The 15,227-nt window shown below is 36.0% G+C and overlaps 2 protein-coding genes across 2 annotated transcripts; both read right to left on the bottom strand.

Moving 5' to 3' along the window:
• Positions 1–599: 599 nt before the first annotated feature.
• On the bottom strand, positions 600–12,044 carry LOC149588551 (uncharacterized). The gene is made up of 6 exons (XM_089862508.1): positions 11,690–12,044; positions 9,255–10,336; positions 7,673–7,715; positions 6,289–6,484; positions 5,873–6,207; positions 600–5,780 (listed from the first exon to the last, which is right to left on the bottom strand). Exons 2-6 carry the CDS (start codon positions 10,178–10,180, stop codon positions 5,553–5,555), a joined length of 1,728 nt encoding a protein of 575 aa, XP_089718634.1. The 5' UTR covers positions 10,181–10,336; positions 11,690–12,044; the 3' UTR covers positions 600–5,552.
• Positions 12,045–12,151: 107 nt separating this feature from the next.
• On the bottom strand, positions 12,152–15,126 carry eIF2D (eukaryotic translation initiation factor 2D). Its single transcript, XM_089862509.1, has 5 exons — positions 14,928–15,126; positions 13,669–14,793; positions 12,625–12,925; positions 12,378–12,549; positions 12,152–12,278 (listed from the first exon to the last, which is right to left on the bottom strand). Exons 1-5 carry the CDS (start codon positions 14,981–14,983, stop codon positions 12,211–12,213), a joined length of 1,722 nt encoding a protein of 573 aa, XP_089718635.1. The 5' UTR covers positions 14,984–15,126; the 3' UTR covers positions 12,152–12,210.
• Between the last annotated feature and the right edge of the window lie 101 nt (positions 15,127–15,227).

Genomic DNA, 15,227 nt, shown 5'->3' with positions numbered 1-15,227 from the left:
CTTTTCTGAAAGCCAAATGTGTCTGGGTTTTGTTTTTGTAATTATTTTTGAAATAAATAATAATAAAAAAAAATTTAATTAATTTAATTAATTTGGCGTTGGTCCCAATTCATTTACTTTTAAAAACATTAATTTAATTTAAGTACTTATTATTTAATTTTGAATTAAGAAAAAAAATTTAATTAGAACTCCAAGTCAGTTTAAATCCAAACTTAAAAGTCATTTCCTCCATTTGTATAAAAGTATAAAAAAGGTAAAAAAAAAAATTTGAGATCAAAATACTTTTTTTTGTATTTTAGATGAAAATAAAAATAAAAATAAAAATAAAAATAAAAAACAGTTGGTTCTTTTTTTTTGTTGAATTGAATGATGTGAAATGGATTTGATGATTTAAGGGATAATAAAATGCCAATTTTTATTAATTATTAATCTTCTCTGGATATTAATTATTCCTTTTCTTTATATTAATTAAGTTTATTCACTCATGCTCAAAACACTTTGAATAAAATTTATTTTATGTGAGTTCAATTTTCTCTTTAAAATATCGCAAAAAAAAAAACAAAAAAAAAAACGGGTTTTTGTGAGTTTTTTTTTAAATTTTTAATTTTAATTAAATAAAAATTGGCATTAAGATAAGATGATTAATATTTGGCAGTGAACTTAATTGTTATAATAATAAAATAAATGCCGCTTTGGTAATTGGTACTCGTCTGGTTATACTTATTTTCTTTTTCGTTTCCAAATGATTGAGCATGCACATTCATTTCAGAGTGATTGATTATGTTTACGTTGTTTCTTCGGTGTTGTTACGTAATTAATTAATATAAAACAAGCTATGGATAAACCTTAATTAGGACCAATTAAAACCCTTGCCCCCCCGCCCCCCTGTTGTTCATTTCAAAACACGTTCTGTTCTTTACGTAAAGCGTGATAGAAACAAATTAAAGAGGTAATTCCTAAGCCGATAGAAAATATTATTTACATTCAATACATTTGCCGAGAATCGATACGTATTATTATTAAACTTAATTAAAGGGGCGATAAAGTGAGTGAAAAGGCAGTCCCATGTTTGGTTGGTTCGTATAAATTTAATTAACCTTTAACCCTACCCCGAGAAAGCGGCCGCTTTATAACTTCAATTCTTTAACCGCATAAGCTAGCTGATCTGGTCAAGTTTCACCGGTAATAATTGGCCTGGGGTAACAATCAGTGGTGTGCGAGTACTCGTTAAATTCCCGTATCGAGAGCAGAGTACTCGACAAGTTTCCGTATCGAGCGAGAGCCGAGTACTCGACAAGTTCCCGTATCGAGCGAGAGCCGAGTACTCGACAAGTTCCCGTATCGAGCGAGAGCCGAGTACTCGACAAGTTTCCGTATCGAGCGAGAGCGGAGTACTCGACAAGTTCCCGTATCGAGCGAGAGCGGAGTACTCGAAAAGTTCCCGTATCGAGCGAGAGCGGAGTACTCGACAAGTTTCCGTATCGAGCGAGAGCCGAGTACTCGACAAGTTCCCGTAGCGAGCGAGAGACGAGTACTCGACAAGTTCCCGTATCGAGCGAGAGCCGAGTACTCGACAAGTTCCCGTATCGAGCGAGAGCCAAGTACTCGACAAGTTCCTCCCGTATCGAGCGAGAGCGGAGTACTCGACAAGTTCCTCCCGTATCGAGCGAGAGCGGAGTACTCGACAAGTTCCCGTATCGAGCGAGAGCGGAGTACTCGACAAGTTTCCGTATCGAGCGAGAGCGGAGTACTCGACAAGTTCCCGTATCGAGCGAGAGCCGAGTACTCGACAAGTTCCCGTATCGAGCGAGAGCCGAGTACTCGACAAGTTCCCGTATCGAGCGAGAGCCGAGTACTCAACTCGATAACAAAATATTAGGATACTGGAGAAAGGTTCGAGTAACTGTTTTAACTTGTTAAATACTCGAATCCAATTGGAGCTTATAACTTAAGCAGACGATGAGCTCATGAACATTTATTCTGAAAATAACCTGTTTTGATCACTAAGAATCTCGCACACCACTGGTAACAATACGTATCAATCATCGTGCAAGACAAATCAATATTTAATATTACAACCTATAATTAACTCGATCGTTGCTTAATTAATTATTATTAATTCTTTTCACACACCAAATATTTTAAACAGTGAATTAATTAATTAGCCATGATTATTTACCTATAATACATTGATTTACAATATCAGCGTTGCAAAAATACAATTTGTTTTCTAAATCACATTGAAAAACATTTCTTGGTTGTTTTTTGTTTTGTTTTTTTGATACAAAATGGCACCGCGCTTTCTACCAACTTAATTAAAACCCTTTCCTCTCTTTCTCTTTCAAAACTTTCGTCAATAAACTAATTTGTAATTTTCAATAAGCTCTAAAAAACTCAACGGACGAAAAACAAATCGTATGTATCTCTTTGCGTTTACCGTAAAAAAAAAAGAAAAAGAAAAATCATTATTGCACAACGAAAGACAAAGACTAATCAAAGAAATTTAAAATTTAAATTACTTTAACTATCGTAAAAAACTTGGCCTTATTCCTGATCAACGCCACCGAGGCGTAGCGGCGACTTTTGGAACTATAATAATACAGTAGCCAATCAGAGGTGGCGCTGGAGCCGATGGAGATCTGCTATTTTCTCTGTTTTGAATCATGTGAATAGCCAAGGCTTAACAAGCGATATGGTTTCAAAAGTATTAAAACAAAGTTGATTTTACCTTTCTTATTCTGTCTAATATTATGAAAAAAGATTTTCGGAGTAAGTTTTCATTCGATTTTGGTCTATTTGGAGATTATTAGGTTAGTAATAATTAGTTAAAACATGTTTTTTCAAGTTGAAGCGGTAATAATCAAAACAGAGAAAATAACAGATCTCCATCAGAGTCCATCGACTCCACCTCCACCTCTGATTGGCTACCGTATTATTATAGTTCCAAAAGTCGCCGCTACGCCTCGGTGGCGTTGATCAGGAATAAGGCCAATTATTCAAGGAAAAAGAGTTCCCCCAAATTTTGTTCCGTAACCGAATTTAATTCATAGAAACACGAAAATTGACTTATTTTTTTTTTATTATGAAAATGAAGATGTCGAAAAATGTGTGATTATTTTAGGTGTAAGACGTCGCTTTTTCATTTTGGTCTTTTTTGAGATCATTATGTTTAATTTAAAAATGATTATGATGATAAAATTACTGGCACGATTATATGTTTTAAACGAATAGACTTTAATTGAATAATAAAGTATTTCAGTCTAGTTTAAAATCTAGTTTTTTTTTTAAAAAATATGGCGTTTAGATGTTGTTTTTTATTATAGGAATGTTTTTCTTATGTTGAGTGAAATGATTTTGAGCTTATCACAATATTTAATACGAAAAAACGGGGCTGGAGATAACGGTTTGGTTCGTTAGTAATGAATTAGGCCTCTGCGGGTAATCTATGTTCTTTGCCAACCACTAAATATTTTGGACTCGAAAACATTTTTTAAGGACTCGATGCGCTTGGCGAGAACTCTGAGAGTTGCGGGAAAAACGGACTCGAGAACTCGGAGAGTCCGGGAAAAATTGGACTCACGATCTCGGAGGGCCCCGTGAAAAATTGGACTCGGGATCTCGGAGAGTCCGGGAAAAATTTGACTCGGGATCTCGGAGAGTCCGGGAAAAATTTGACTCGGGATCTCGGAGAGTCCACTTTTTCAGGGATCGGACTCGAAATTTGAAAATCAGGACTCGCACACCTCTAGTAATTATCCTAGGGTAAGTACTATTATTATCTTACCTTTATCTCAAAGATTTGATTGGATTAAATACAAACTCAGCCGTTATAACCTCCAACCAGGGATAGATTTAATTTTAGAAGTAGGAATGGAGAACAGAGTAATATCTGGGCGCGCGTCAAATGCCGGACGGACCCCCTTCCACGGGAGGGAGGGGGGTATGAAAGAAGAGGCGGGAGGGTCATAGCGACAGAGGTATAAAGGAATTACGTCACTATTTTTCGTCGTCCGCGTCAGCAACGTCATCAAAACGTAGTTTAAGTAAGCCAATAAGATAATTTAAACTTTTCGTTAGGTGTTGGAGGGAGAGTACGCGCACTCTATACTGGGTGGTCTATGAGTCGGAATAACAGAAGTAAATACCAACCTTTATTCTCCATTCCTACTTCTAAAATTAAATCTATCCCTGCTCCAACTAAAAAGCCCCAATTGCTACGGCAACAAAATTTGGCGAAACTCTTCAAATTAATTAAAATGACGGTATATTTTTTTTTTCTTTTTACGAACGGTGCAATAAATAAGAGATGAAATTTGTTTCCCTCGTTTCAACGACGAATAAAAAAACAAATAATAATATTAATTAATTAATTAATATTCATAATAAAACGGGATAAATTCCTAATGAAGGGTTTTTTTGAGAGGATGGTATAAACAGGTGCCTTTAACATGGTGACGTTTTCATCATTATATCAAATTATTATTTGTATAACATTTAAAAATCTTATTATTATTATTATTATTATTATTTTCCTTTAACGGCGGAGATGAAAACAACATTTTTTTTCCCCTCCCGAACATCAACAAGGTGCGAGAAAAATATTCAAATATTCTTTAATCTTGGTGATTGATTGATTGATTAATTAAATTAATTAATTATGTATATGTAGGTAAAAAAAGTAACTACCAAATGTGGCGGTAAAGTATGATCTACTTTGTACATACACTTTCAGTGTTCGTAAAAATAAGAGAAAAAATGAGTTTTTGACGTAAAAAAAGACTAGCGTGATGAAAAAAAAAAAAGGATTTGTTTTCGTGAGTGTGCAAAAATATACTTCTTACTCTCTCTCTTTAGTTCTCCGTCCGATTAAATTTTAATTAATATTAAAATAAAGTCCGTTTTAATTAAATTAAATTGATGAGTCATTGGCCTTATTGAGTGTTTGTTTGTTTGTTTGTTTCCTTATATAAAATACGATTGTCAATTTACGATGATGAATTTGATTTGATTTGATAACAATCAATGATTATTATTTTTTTAATTAATTAATTAATTAATTAATTAATTATCAATGTTATAATTCTTTTTAAAGTGACTAGCTTTTTTTTTTCTTCAATTTGTTTTTTTTTTAAAAAAAAAAAAATGTTATTTTAAAATTAAAAAATGACCTCATTTAGTTTACAAAAAATAAACTAGTTAAGGCACGAAAGTTTCTTTGTTTGTTTGTTACGTTTTGTTTTGTTGTTTGTATGTTTTTTTGAAAAATGGTAGAACACGAGCGAGAACAAATTAAGAGTAAGGGGACGGTTTGATATTTTACTTACTTATTATATATATATATATGTATATATTTATATAAAAAAGTGTTTGTTTGTTTGTTTGTTTGTTTGAAGTTTTGGTTTTTTCATATTTTTTTTCGAGATGATAGAAAAAATATCACTTTTTTTTTTACTTTCCTTAGAAGCTGTGCGTCTTTGGCGTAAGCAATTGTTTTTGTTTTTGTCTTTGTTTTCTTTAGTACTTACGTTTTGATGAAAATATTACGTTTATATTCATCTGGCGTGTCCTTCCGAACTAGTGACGACGCTCTCTTGATTATTGAGCAATGATGTTGATGAAGAGACGTTCTCGTTGGACAAGGGACTATTAAAGTAGTTGCAGTTTATAAAAGACACTTGATTAGACGCGGGTGTCGAGGCGTCTTCGCACATGGGGGCGTTTAATAAAGAATCTCCAAGAAATTGAAGTCGTTCGTCGTCCAAACAATCCCAGAGTCCCTTCTTTAATGTGTTGTTTTTTAAAAAATTTAAAGGAAAAGTATAGATAATCCTAAAAGAACTTTTCCTTTAACTGTAGAGCGTTAAGTAATTACCTGTAGCTCTAAATCATCCAATTGTATGCTACTTTCGAGTGAAGGAAGCTCGTCGTCGGGTGAATTCATGTTACTACTACTATCGACCCCTTCAGTCGGTTCCATTTTAATTTTAAATATTTCGCTAGCGTCTATCTTCAATTTGAACAATGGTTCGGAATCGTCCTCCTCCTCCAGAGGTTCCTGTTTGATATTATTTACACCCTTTTTGATCTCTTCCTCCGTGGAACTAACAACCGGCTGTTGAGGGTCATCGGAATCTACATTATCGTCTTCCTCTAACCCTTCATCCATTAACGGTTTCATCTCCCCCGCCTCTAACATTTCCAGTTTTTCTTTAAAGAAATTGATTCGATTTAAGTAAGAATTTGGATCAAAATGGAATGGAACATTTTTTGGCGTTTTAATTCCTTTACCGGGATTAGCCATGCTCTTTAGAATTTCCTTTGGATTCCTGCTTCTCCATTTCCTTAATTCTTCCTCCATTTTACTTATTTTGGCGGGATTCATGGCCCATAAACAACCCTTTCTGGCACCCCCCGCATTGACTGGAACGGGCTTATCAACTTTCTCGAAACATTTGTTGAGAGATAAATTATGTCTAACAGAGTTCTTGAATAAATAATTATAAAACCCATTGTTAATTAATTAAATTAGGCTAATGTATTAAAAACAGGGTTCATACAACTTTTGGAAAACAAATTTCCCTGAGATTTCCAGGTTTTTCCCCCATATAGGCTACTTCCCTGAGATTTCCAGGTTTCCCCCCCCCCATATACTTCCCAGAGATTTCCAGATTTTTCCCCCCATATACTTCCCAGAGATTTCCAGGTTTTCCCCCCATATACTTCCCTGAATTTTCCAGGTTTCCCCCCCATATACTTCCCTGAATTTTCCAGGTTTCCCCCCTGTACTTCCCTGAATTTTCCAGGTTTTTCCTCCATGTACTTCCCAGAGATTTCCAGGTTTCCCCCCCCCCATGTGCTTCCCAGAGATTTCCAGGTTTTCCCCCCCCCCCATGTACTTCCCAGAGATTTCCAGGTTTTCCCCCCATGTACTTCCCTGAATTTTCCAGGTTTTCCCCCCATGTACTTCCCTGAATTTTCCAGGTTTTCCCCCCCATATACTTCCCTGAGATTTCCAGGTTTTCCCCCCATGTACTTCCCAGAGATTTCCAGGTTTTTCCCCCCATGTACTTCCCAGAGATTTCCAGGTTTTTCCCCCCATGTACTTCCCAGAGATTTCCAGGTTTTTCCCCCATGTACTTCCCTGAATTTTCCAGGTTTTCCCCCCATGTACTTCCCTGAATTTTCCAGGTTTTCCCCCCATGTACTTCCCTGAATTTTCCAGGTTTTCCCCCCTGTACTTCCCTAAATTTTCCAGGTTTTCCCCCCATATACTTCCCTGAATTTTCCAGGTTTTTCCCCCATATACTTCCCTGAATTTTCCAGGTTTTTCCCCATATACTTCCCTGAATTTTCCCGTATATGGAGTATCCTATGGAGCAAATGTTAACGAAGGAGGGGGGGGGGGCAAATATGACTATTACATAATCAATGGACATCCCCGTATCTCTAATATAACCAGAGTTATGAGCGTCCAAAGTATAGTGTAATGTTAATCCTACGGAGGGGATGTTTATGAACATTTTGCTTAATTACTCGGCCCCTGATTGACGCAAATTTCCCTGATTTTTACTAAAAATTCTAAATTTCCCTGAGATTTTTGTCAACTATTTATTTCCCTGATTTTTCCAGGTTTGTATGAACCCTGATTAAAAACTAATTAAAAATCGCATACTTTCCAACCAGCAGGGGCTGTTTTAAAGTATGGAAAATGTTCGCTAGAAACAAGTGACATGCAAAAATATCATCATTAATTCATTATACGTCCCCAAAATTATTTTATTGTGTTCGTGTCATGGCACCCCGAGCTATCCACGCGTAGATACAACCATGGCGGAGGATACCATGGTGCCATGCCATTATTGAAATAAGAGATATTTTAGGACCCATTTTTCAAGGTTATAAGGTATACAATATAATAGTTTTTCCTCTTTATCATAGCTGAATAAATGTTTACAGAAAAAAGGGGGCAAACATTAAATAATGTTGAAAGCATGGCTCAAAAAAACGGAGTTTCCTGTCTTTCACGTGACCCATTCATGTTTTAAAAAACTTTCCTTATTGTTCAAGTAGAAACTCACTCCCCTTTTCCTGGTATTAGATTTAAATGAGGGGGGTCTAGGACAATATAAATTATAACATTCGTCCGGTTTTATGGTTAGCGCTATTACAAGTTAAGATGAGGAAAAATTACCATCCCGCCTTTTAAGGTACCATCGCGAAAGACTGACACAAAACCCCCCAAATTTTGTCAGCTTGATTTGCAAATGAATTACTGACGTTAAAACAATGAGAAAAACTTATGAACATGGAATATTTTGTGGCGATAAATAAAATTAAATTCTAGGTAGGCTTATATGGTGACAGATGTTTCTGTTGATATTTACGGTTTTTTAAATATCAAACTAAGTTTAGACTAAAGCTAAAGCTAAAGCTACACAGAGACGTTGCCCGCCTTTACTCAAAGGTTATGTTGAAAAACTACATTACAAATTTAAAGGGATTTAATTCGCGCTCTGCGGGATTTTTCGCTAATAGGAATACCAAAATATAGCTATATATTAATTTTTCATGGCCTTTGTATCTGGTTCCAGTTTATTTTGTTATAAATATACAGGGTGAATCTTTTTTTTTGCAAAGACCGTCACAAATTAAGGGGCGTTATCTTTGGTCAATAGGGAGCTAACAACTGGCTAAGGGGAAGAGATAGTCTGACGTCACGCAGCCCCTCTCTGGTTGGCATTTTTGCGCGTATAATACTGTTTCCAACCGTTAGGGGGGGGATGAAACTCCAGTAAGAGATAGAAGGGTGTGACGTTTCAGGGTCAGAACTGTTATCTCCCTATTTCGCGTCTAAAATGAAATTTTTACGACATTTTGACGTCCGGGCTACCGTTTTCAAGTTAATATAGGAGTATTTTACGGATGGTCCCTTAAATTTAATTAAGAAACTGATTTAGACAATGATTTCTAATTTAATTAAGGGGTCATGACGTAACTTGTAAACGGTGGTCCAGACGGAAAAATATTCAAAAATGTCATACAACATTTTCGTCCCAAAACCGCCCAAAGAACTTTCCCCTTAATTTGTGACGGACTAACTTAGCACGCGTGTTAGAACACCCTGTATAGTTATAGGCACGCCACGTGCGAAACGAAATAGACCGCGGAAGGGAGTGAGAGGATGGAGATGGGCGTGGGAAAATAGGCCTCACAGGTGTAACGTATGGAAAAACAAGTGAAAGCGAAACACTCACGTCATAAAGTTGTATATTTCATTGACGGGTAAGCTGCCGGATTTACTGTTTTTCAAAGCCATGGCTATCAGGCAACTGTACGAATACGCCGGCTTAGGAAAGGTCTTTTCATTTTCGTTTAAAGTTGTCACGATATCCAAGGAGGTTGTCTTATTATTAATATTGGCTCGGTTATTGCTCTTTTTCTTGGGCGTTTCCGCCGTCAGTCGAGTCGGTTGAAGTTGTTGTTGCTGTTGGTTTCGAACCTCGGACATGATTTTGGGTTGTTGTTGTTCAGTCTCCCTTTGGATAGCCACGGCGCTATTCAAGTTCATCTCTTGTCCGGCGGTGGTGTTGGTAGGGTTAAGATGAGCGGCGTTTTGTAACAAATAAATGGGTCCGACGGGGGACGCGTTTGATATCTGATTCAAGGTCAAATTATTGTCCCTTTCCATGTCCGACGTGTTAAACTGTTGGCTATGTCCCCCAATGACGGGCGAGGTCATGGTCACGGCGGCTTCGTTTAAGGTCACGTTTGATGAAGTAATAATGGGGCTTAGGGCCGTGGGCATAGCCAGGGATATGGGTAAACCCGTTTGAGGGTTAACTAATAAACCGCCCAGGGTCTCAAAGTCCATATTAAAGCTATACATCGGGTGGCCGTTAGTGCCAATCCACGCCACGCCTATACCACCACCGTTATTTAACAAGTCCGACGTATCAATGGAGCCTATATTGTCCATGGAATCCATGGGTTCGCCTAACCCCGTATTGGATACCATGCCGGTCAAGGTCGGGGATAATTGCCCTTGACCGCCGCTATTTTCGGAAAACATTTGACTCGTGGGCATAAACTCGTCAATCTCAGTTCTCATGTCCGAATCAATCATTTCTTGAAGTTTCAAAGAATCACCGTACAAGTCCATCGCACCCCCGTTAAAATCCATACTGTCCCCCTTAAACTTTCCGTGGCTATTATATAACTTTGATTTTTTAAATAAACGCGAATTATCTAGCACGCGCGGTTTTGATAACTTCCCGAGTTAATCATGTCGCTAATTGTACAAAATTAAAGTTTTCGTGCCAAGATGGGGAGGAAATAACTGCGGAAAGTATCAAATTTAACAATAATTAGCCCCCTAATTATATCGTTTTATTCACATACTGTTTTATATTTAAATCTCTGCCTAAGTTCTTTAATTTCGACTACTTAATTAATTTTATTCATATACTGGTTTATGCTTAAATGTATGCTTAAGTTAAATAATTTAAATTCCGCGCAAAAAAGATTATTGGGAATTTTGAAGAATAGTACCTGCACCGCCAATTTCTTTTTCTTTTTTATTTTTAGACTCGTTAGACCGTGAAAAAAAATATGGTGCTAAGATTTTTTGGCGCAAATGATTATTAATGGTAGAAAATCAAATTTTAAAAATCATGTAAAAATGGCTGAAATTTCAAATTTGACATGTTTACCAAGTGACCTAACCTAACCTAACCTAACCAAACCTAACCTAACCAAACCTAACCAAACCTAACCTAACCAAACCTAACCTAACCTAACCAAACCTAACCAAACCTAACCTAACCAAACCTAACCTAACCTAACCTAACCTAACCTAACCTAACCAAACCAAACCTAACCTAACCAAACCAAACCTAACCTAACCAAACCAAACCTAACCTAACCTAACCTAACCTAACCTAACCTAACCTAACCTAACCTAACCCAACCCTATGGTGAATTAATGCGCCGGGACCCTCCATGATATATATAGCAGTGCCTATATCTATAATACTAATTACTACCCTTAATTATCTTTTGCGCTTATTATAATGATATGCAATGAATAGAGGAAGGTGTGAGCTTTCATTTGGTATACATTTTATTATATTTCAAGGTGCAGGTACTATTCTTCAAAATAGCCAGATTATTTAACCCGTAATTTAAAAACGTTTCAAATTGTACGGGAACGGGAATTCACCCTAGAAGAACCCCGGGACAAATGGCTTATTCGACGGGGACGGGGTACTTCAAAATACCCATCCCGTAAATTTTGATTTACCGTCTTAAAAAAAAACACCCCATGTTATAAAATATATCCCATTCCCCATAACGGAAGTAGGCTAATATATCATAAAATTCTAAATAAAAAATCCGGATAGTAGGCCTATAAATAGAAATAAAACTAAATCCATCGAAAGCTCGGACGTAATTAAGCCAAGGCCTAAAGCAGCAGCCCCACTTTCGAATTCAAAACAAAAGAACGGCCTGATTTCTAGGCTTAGCAACCATTTACTACGTTAGGGACTGGACTGGGGTTGGTCGTTTTACGAGGGAGAGAGAGTGATAGTGAAGCCCGTAGTAAGGCGCGTGCGAAAACACACACACTACCGAGGGATCTTTCAAAAATTAGGCTTAACTAAATTAGCGCCAAAAAAGAACGAGGACTTACCTTTTGACGAATTAGCGAAATATCCTTTCAAGATTAACATCTCGTATTTAATTACCATCGCGAATTAATCAATATATTATTATCCGACCACCATTACCCGCCGTAAAAAAATGTACGTTAGAGCATGGAGCCGAGATGGTGCTTTGTCTGAGAGAAATTTGAAAATTCGCGCTTCCTATTGGTGGTAATATATCACATGGTTCGGAACATCGCGCCATACGATTGGTCGATAAGAAAATAGAGAGAAGCCATAGATATACCGCGTAGATTATATATGTTTGCCAAAATATAGTTATAGGGGAACACGGAGGGTTTTAGAATAAACAAATACATAATAATTTTATACCTATATAAAAATGGCCATTTTTTTTTCAAAAAGGGGGGGGGGGATATAAATATTTCCCTTCTATTTATCTAGTTACCTGAAATACATAACTTTTATATTAATGTTACAAAAATCACTTATTATATAACAATTATTAAAATAATTATTTTATTACAGGTGAAATAAATTAATTAAATTACTTTTTCTTAGAATGTATGTGTTTATCAAGACCAATAATATATTTTATTGGAATTTTATATTCATCTGTAATAAAAGTTTTTGAATTAAATCCGTTTTTTTTTCCTTTTTTTTAATAATAATAATTATAATAATTAAAAATAAAATAAAATTAATTTAAATTACCAGTTAATATTTTTCCAACATATTTAATTTGATTTCCTTGTATTAGAACTTGAATGCATTTTTTATTGGGTGCATTTGAAACACTAGTACTGCAAGAAAGTCCTATTTGCACTTGATGAGCAAATTTTTCCGGATCAATTCCGTAAGTTTCAAGATTATAAACTAAAGTTACCTAATTAAAAAATTTAATTTAATTAATTTAATTAGGTTTTAATTAAAAGAAAAATTAGTAAAACTAAAAAATCACTTTTTTGTTTCCACTTCTTTGGGCTGTAGCAATTTCAATTTGGGGTATGGAACCCTTTCCAGTTATTGTACGATCCCCGTTTAATTTAACGGAATAAGCGTTAGACATTTTAGCAAAACACCTAGAGAAGAGTTCATCCCATTTCAAATGATCCGCGTATTCTCCTTTATTTAATAATGAATGGGCTAGGATTGGATCCAAAGTTACGAGGCTCGGGTCATCCTTTTTCTGAATATCTTCCTTCTTAACATAATTTGTTAGAAATTGACGCACTTCAATAGCAGTTAAAAGCTTTCCTTTCCTTTTAAATTAATAAAAAGGAGATAATTAAACTACAAATCTTGAGGGTTAAATACGAGGGGTCGGACGTTCGGCATTTTAGTGTACGGAATTTTGAGATTTCAAGATTTTGACAAAGATTTTGAGATTCTGACTCAGATTTTAGAAATCTGGAAATCTAGTCCAAGATTTTAAGATTTCGGGATTTTAAAGGAGATTTTCAGATTTTGAACGCGATTTTCAGATTTCGAAGAAGATTTCGGGATTTTGTTCAGGATTTTCAGATTTTGAAGGAGATTTCGGGCTTTGGAACAAGATTTTCAGATTTTGAAGGAGATTTTCAGATTTTGAGGAGATTTTCAGATTTCGAGGAGATTTTTGGATTTCGAGAAGATTTTATGATTTTGATATTTTAGGATGAGATTTCGGGATTTTATGTTAAGATTTCAGGATTTCTAGATTTTAATGTGAGATTTCGGGATTTTAGGTGAAGATTTCGGGATTTTCAGATTTTAAAATAGGGATTTTGGGATTTTCAGATTTTAAGGTAGGGATTTTGGGATTTCTAGATTTTGACGTGAGATTTTAAAATTTTCAGATTTTGACGTGAGATTTTAAGATTTTTAGATTTTGACGTGAGATTTTAATATTTTCAGATTTTGACGTGAGATTTCGGGATTTTCGAGAGAGATTTTAAACAGATTTCAAACAAAGTGTACGGGATTTTGACAAACGTCCGACCCCTCGGTTAAATACAACAATTACGTTAATTTTTCTGTAGCAAATATAGGCAAAACAGCCCCAGATACTGCATACATCTCTTGAATTTGAGGGGGACAATACTCCTCCTTCGCTGGTTTAGCTTCTTCCCGCTTTGCAGCAATGACAGCCTTGTCAACTCTGAATCCTTGCAGTTTTTCATGGTTGAAATTTATCGAAACTATGCTTTCCACCCCCTTTTGCAACTCTTTCACTTCAAGAAGGCCCATATTTTGCATTTCTTTTAAAAAAACTGAAAGTTTCTTATAGCTGCTTTTTTTAACGTCTACTTGTTGATTGGCTGGGCAATTGGGCAATAAATGTGACTTGTGAAGCGTGCTGACTAGCAAGGGTAATTCCACTTTCTTCAGAGAAGTTTTGATGGCGGTTAAAAGGCAATTTAATAATAATTCATCCATAATTTCAATTGGGCTTCTCGTATCTTCTTCAATTTCATTTTCATTATGAACATTATCGTTTTGGACGTGTTGTTGTTGTTGTTGTTCATCAATTTGCTCTTTAATTTGTAAATTTTCTAAGCTATCAGCTACCGGAACTTCAGTTCCATCAAAATGATCAATTTGTTTAGGAATATTTACAGCCTCTTCAATCATAGGCACTGCGGTTTTATCTCCACTGGCCCAAAGATAATCTCCGTAAGTATGTAAGATAAATAAGGCTTTTCCCTTTCTTTCAGCTCCAAAAAGTTCCTTTGATGAAATTAATGATTTTCCAATAGCAACTGGAGATTTGTTGCCTAATAATCTAACACTGCAGATTTGGCCCACCCTTAAATTAGCTAATTTATCCTCAATGTTACAATCATCTTTTAAGATCACTCCCGGAAGCATTAAGTCAGCGCCTCCGGAAAGATTCTCAAAAACTGGGGGCCATGTTGTAAAACATGCCATAAGATCAGGGAAGGCCCATAGAGTGTAAACCGTAGGGAAAACCTCGTTTTCCATTTCAAAGAAAACGGGATTTCCATCTTTGATATAAACAACTACGGATTCTCCGCTATGCGTATAAAGTTTTGACTGTTGCATTTCATCTTTGTTTGATACTAACGCGGAAAGAGCTTCGGTTGTGAGTTGCGGAAATTGATTACCAAGGTAAGTACGAAGTTTTTTTCTAACATATTGCAAGATGTCATTGACATAGGAAGAGAAAAAGAAGTGGAAGGGACAAACACATTGTGAAAAAATTTATGCGATGTCGCTAAGCCTTGTCTACGTAAAAAATTGGGGTAAAAGAAATGTATATACCTTTCGGATCCTTTGATCATCGAGTTGGATTTCACCCTAAAAGGTTTCCGAAACATTTTCCTACTTTAGTTTACTATAAAATTAGCAAAATTAATTAGAAAATCTTCGAGCGTGGCAGTAAAAAACCCGTCTTCTACTCTGGCAGTCGTCTGTCGGCTTCCCTTCTAGGCTTCGAGCACGAGCAGACATGTAGTAGTAGACTATAGAGTAATGGCACCTACTTGCCTTTGACTGTATTAAGCTCTATGGGTAGTTAACATCGAGTGCCACTACTCTATGATCCCCCCTCCCTTAGTCCCC

This window comes from Phalangium opilio, unplaced genomic scaffold, assembly GCF_054372755.1.
Source record: "Phalangium opilio isolate 3A_F unplaced genomic scaffold, DU_Popi_V2 ptg000540l_1, whole genome shotgun sequence".
NCBI classification, from domain to species: domain Eukaryota; kingdom Metazoa; phylum Arthropoda; class Arachnida; order Opiliones; family Phalangiidae; genus Phalangium; species Phalangium opilio.
This window is presented reverse-complemented; position numbering and strand designations above follow the sequence as displayed.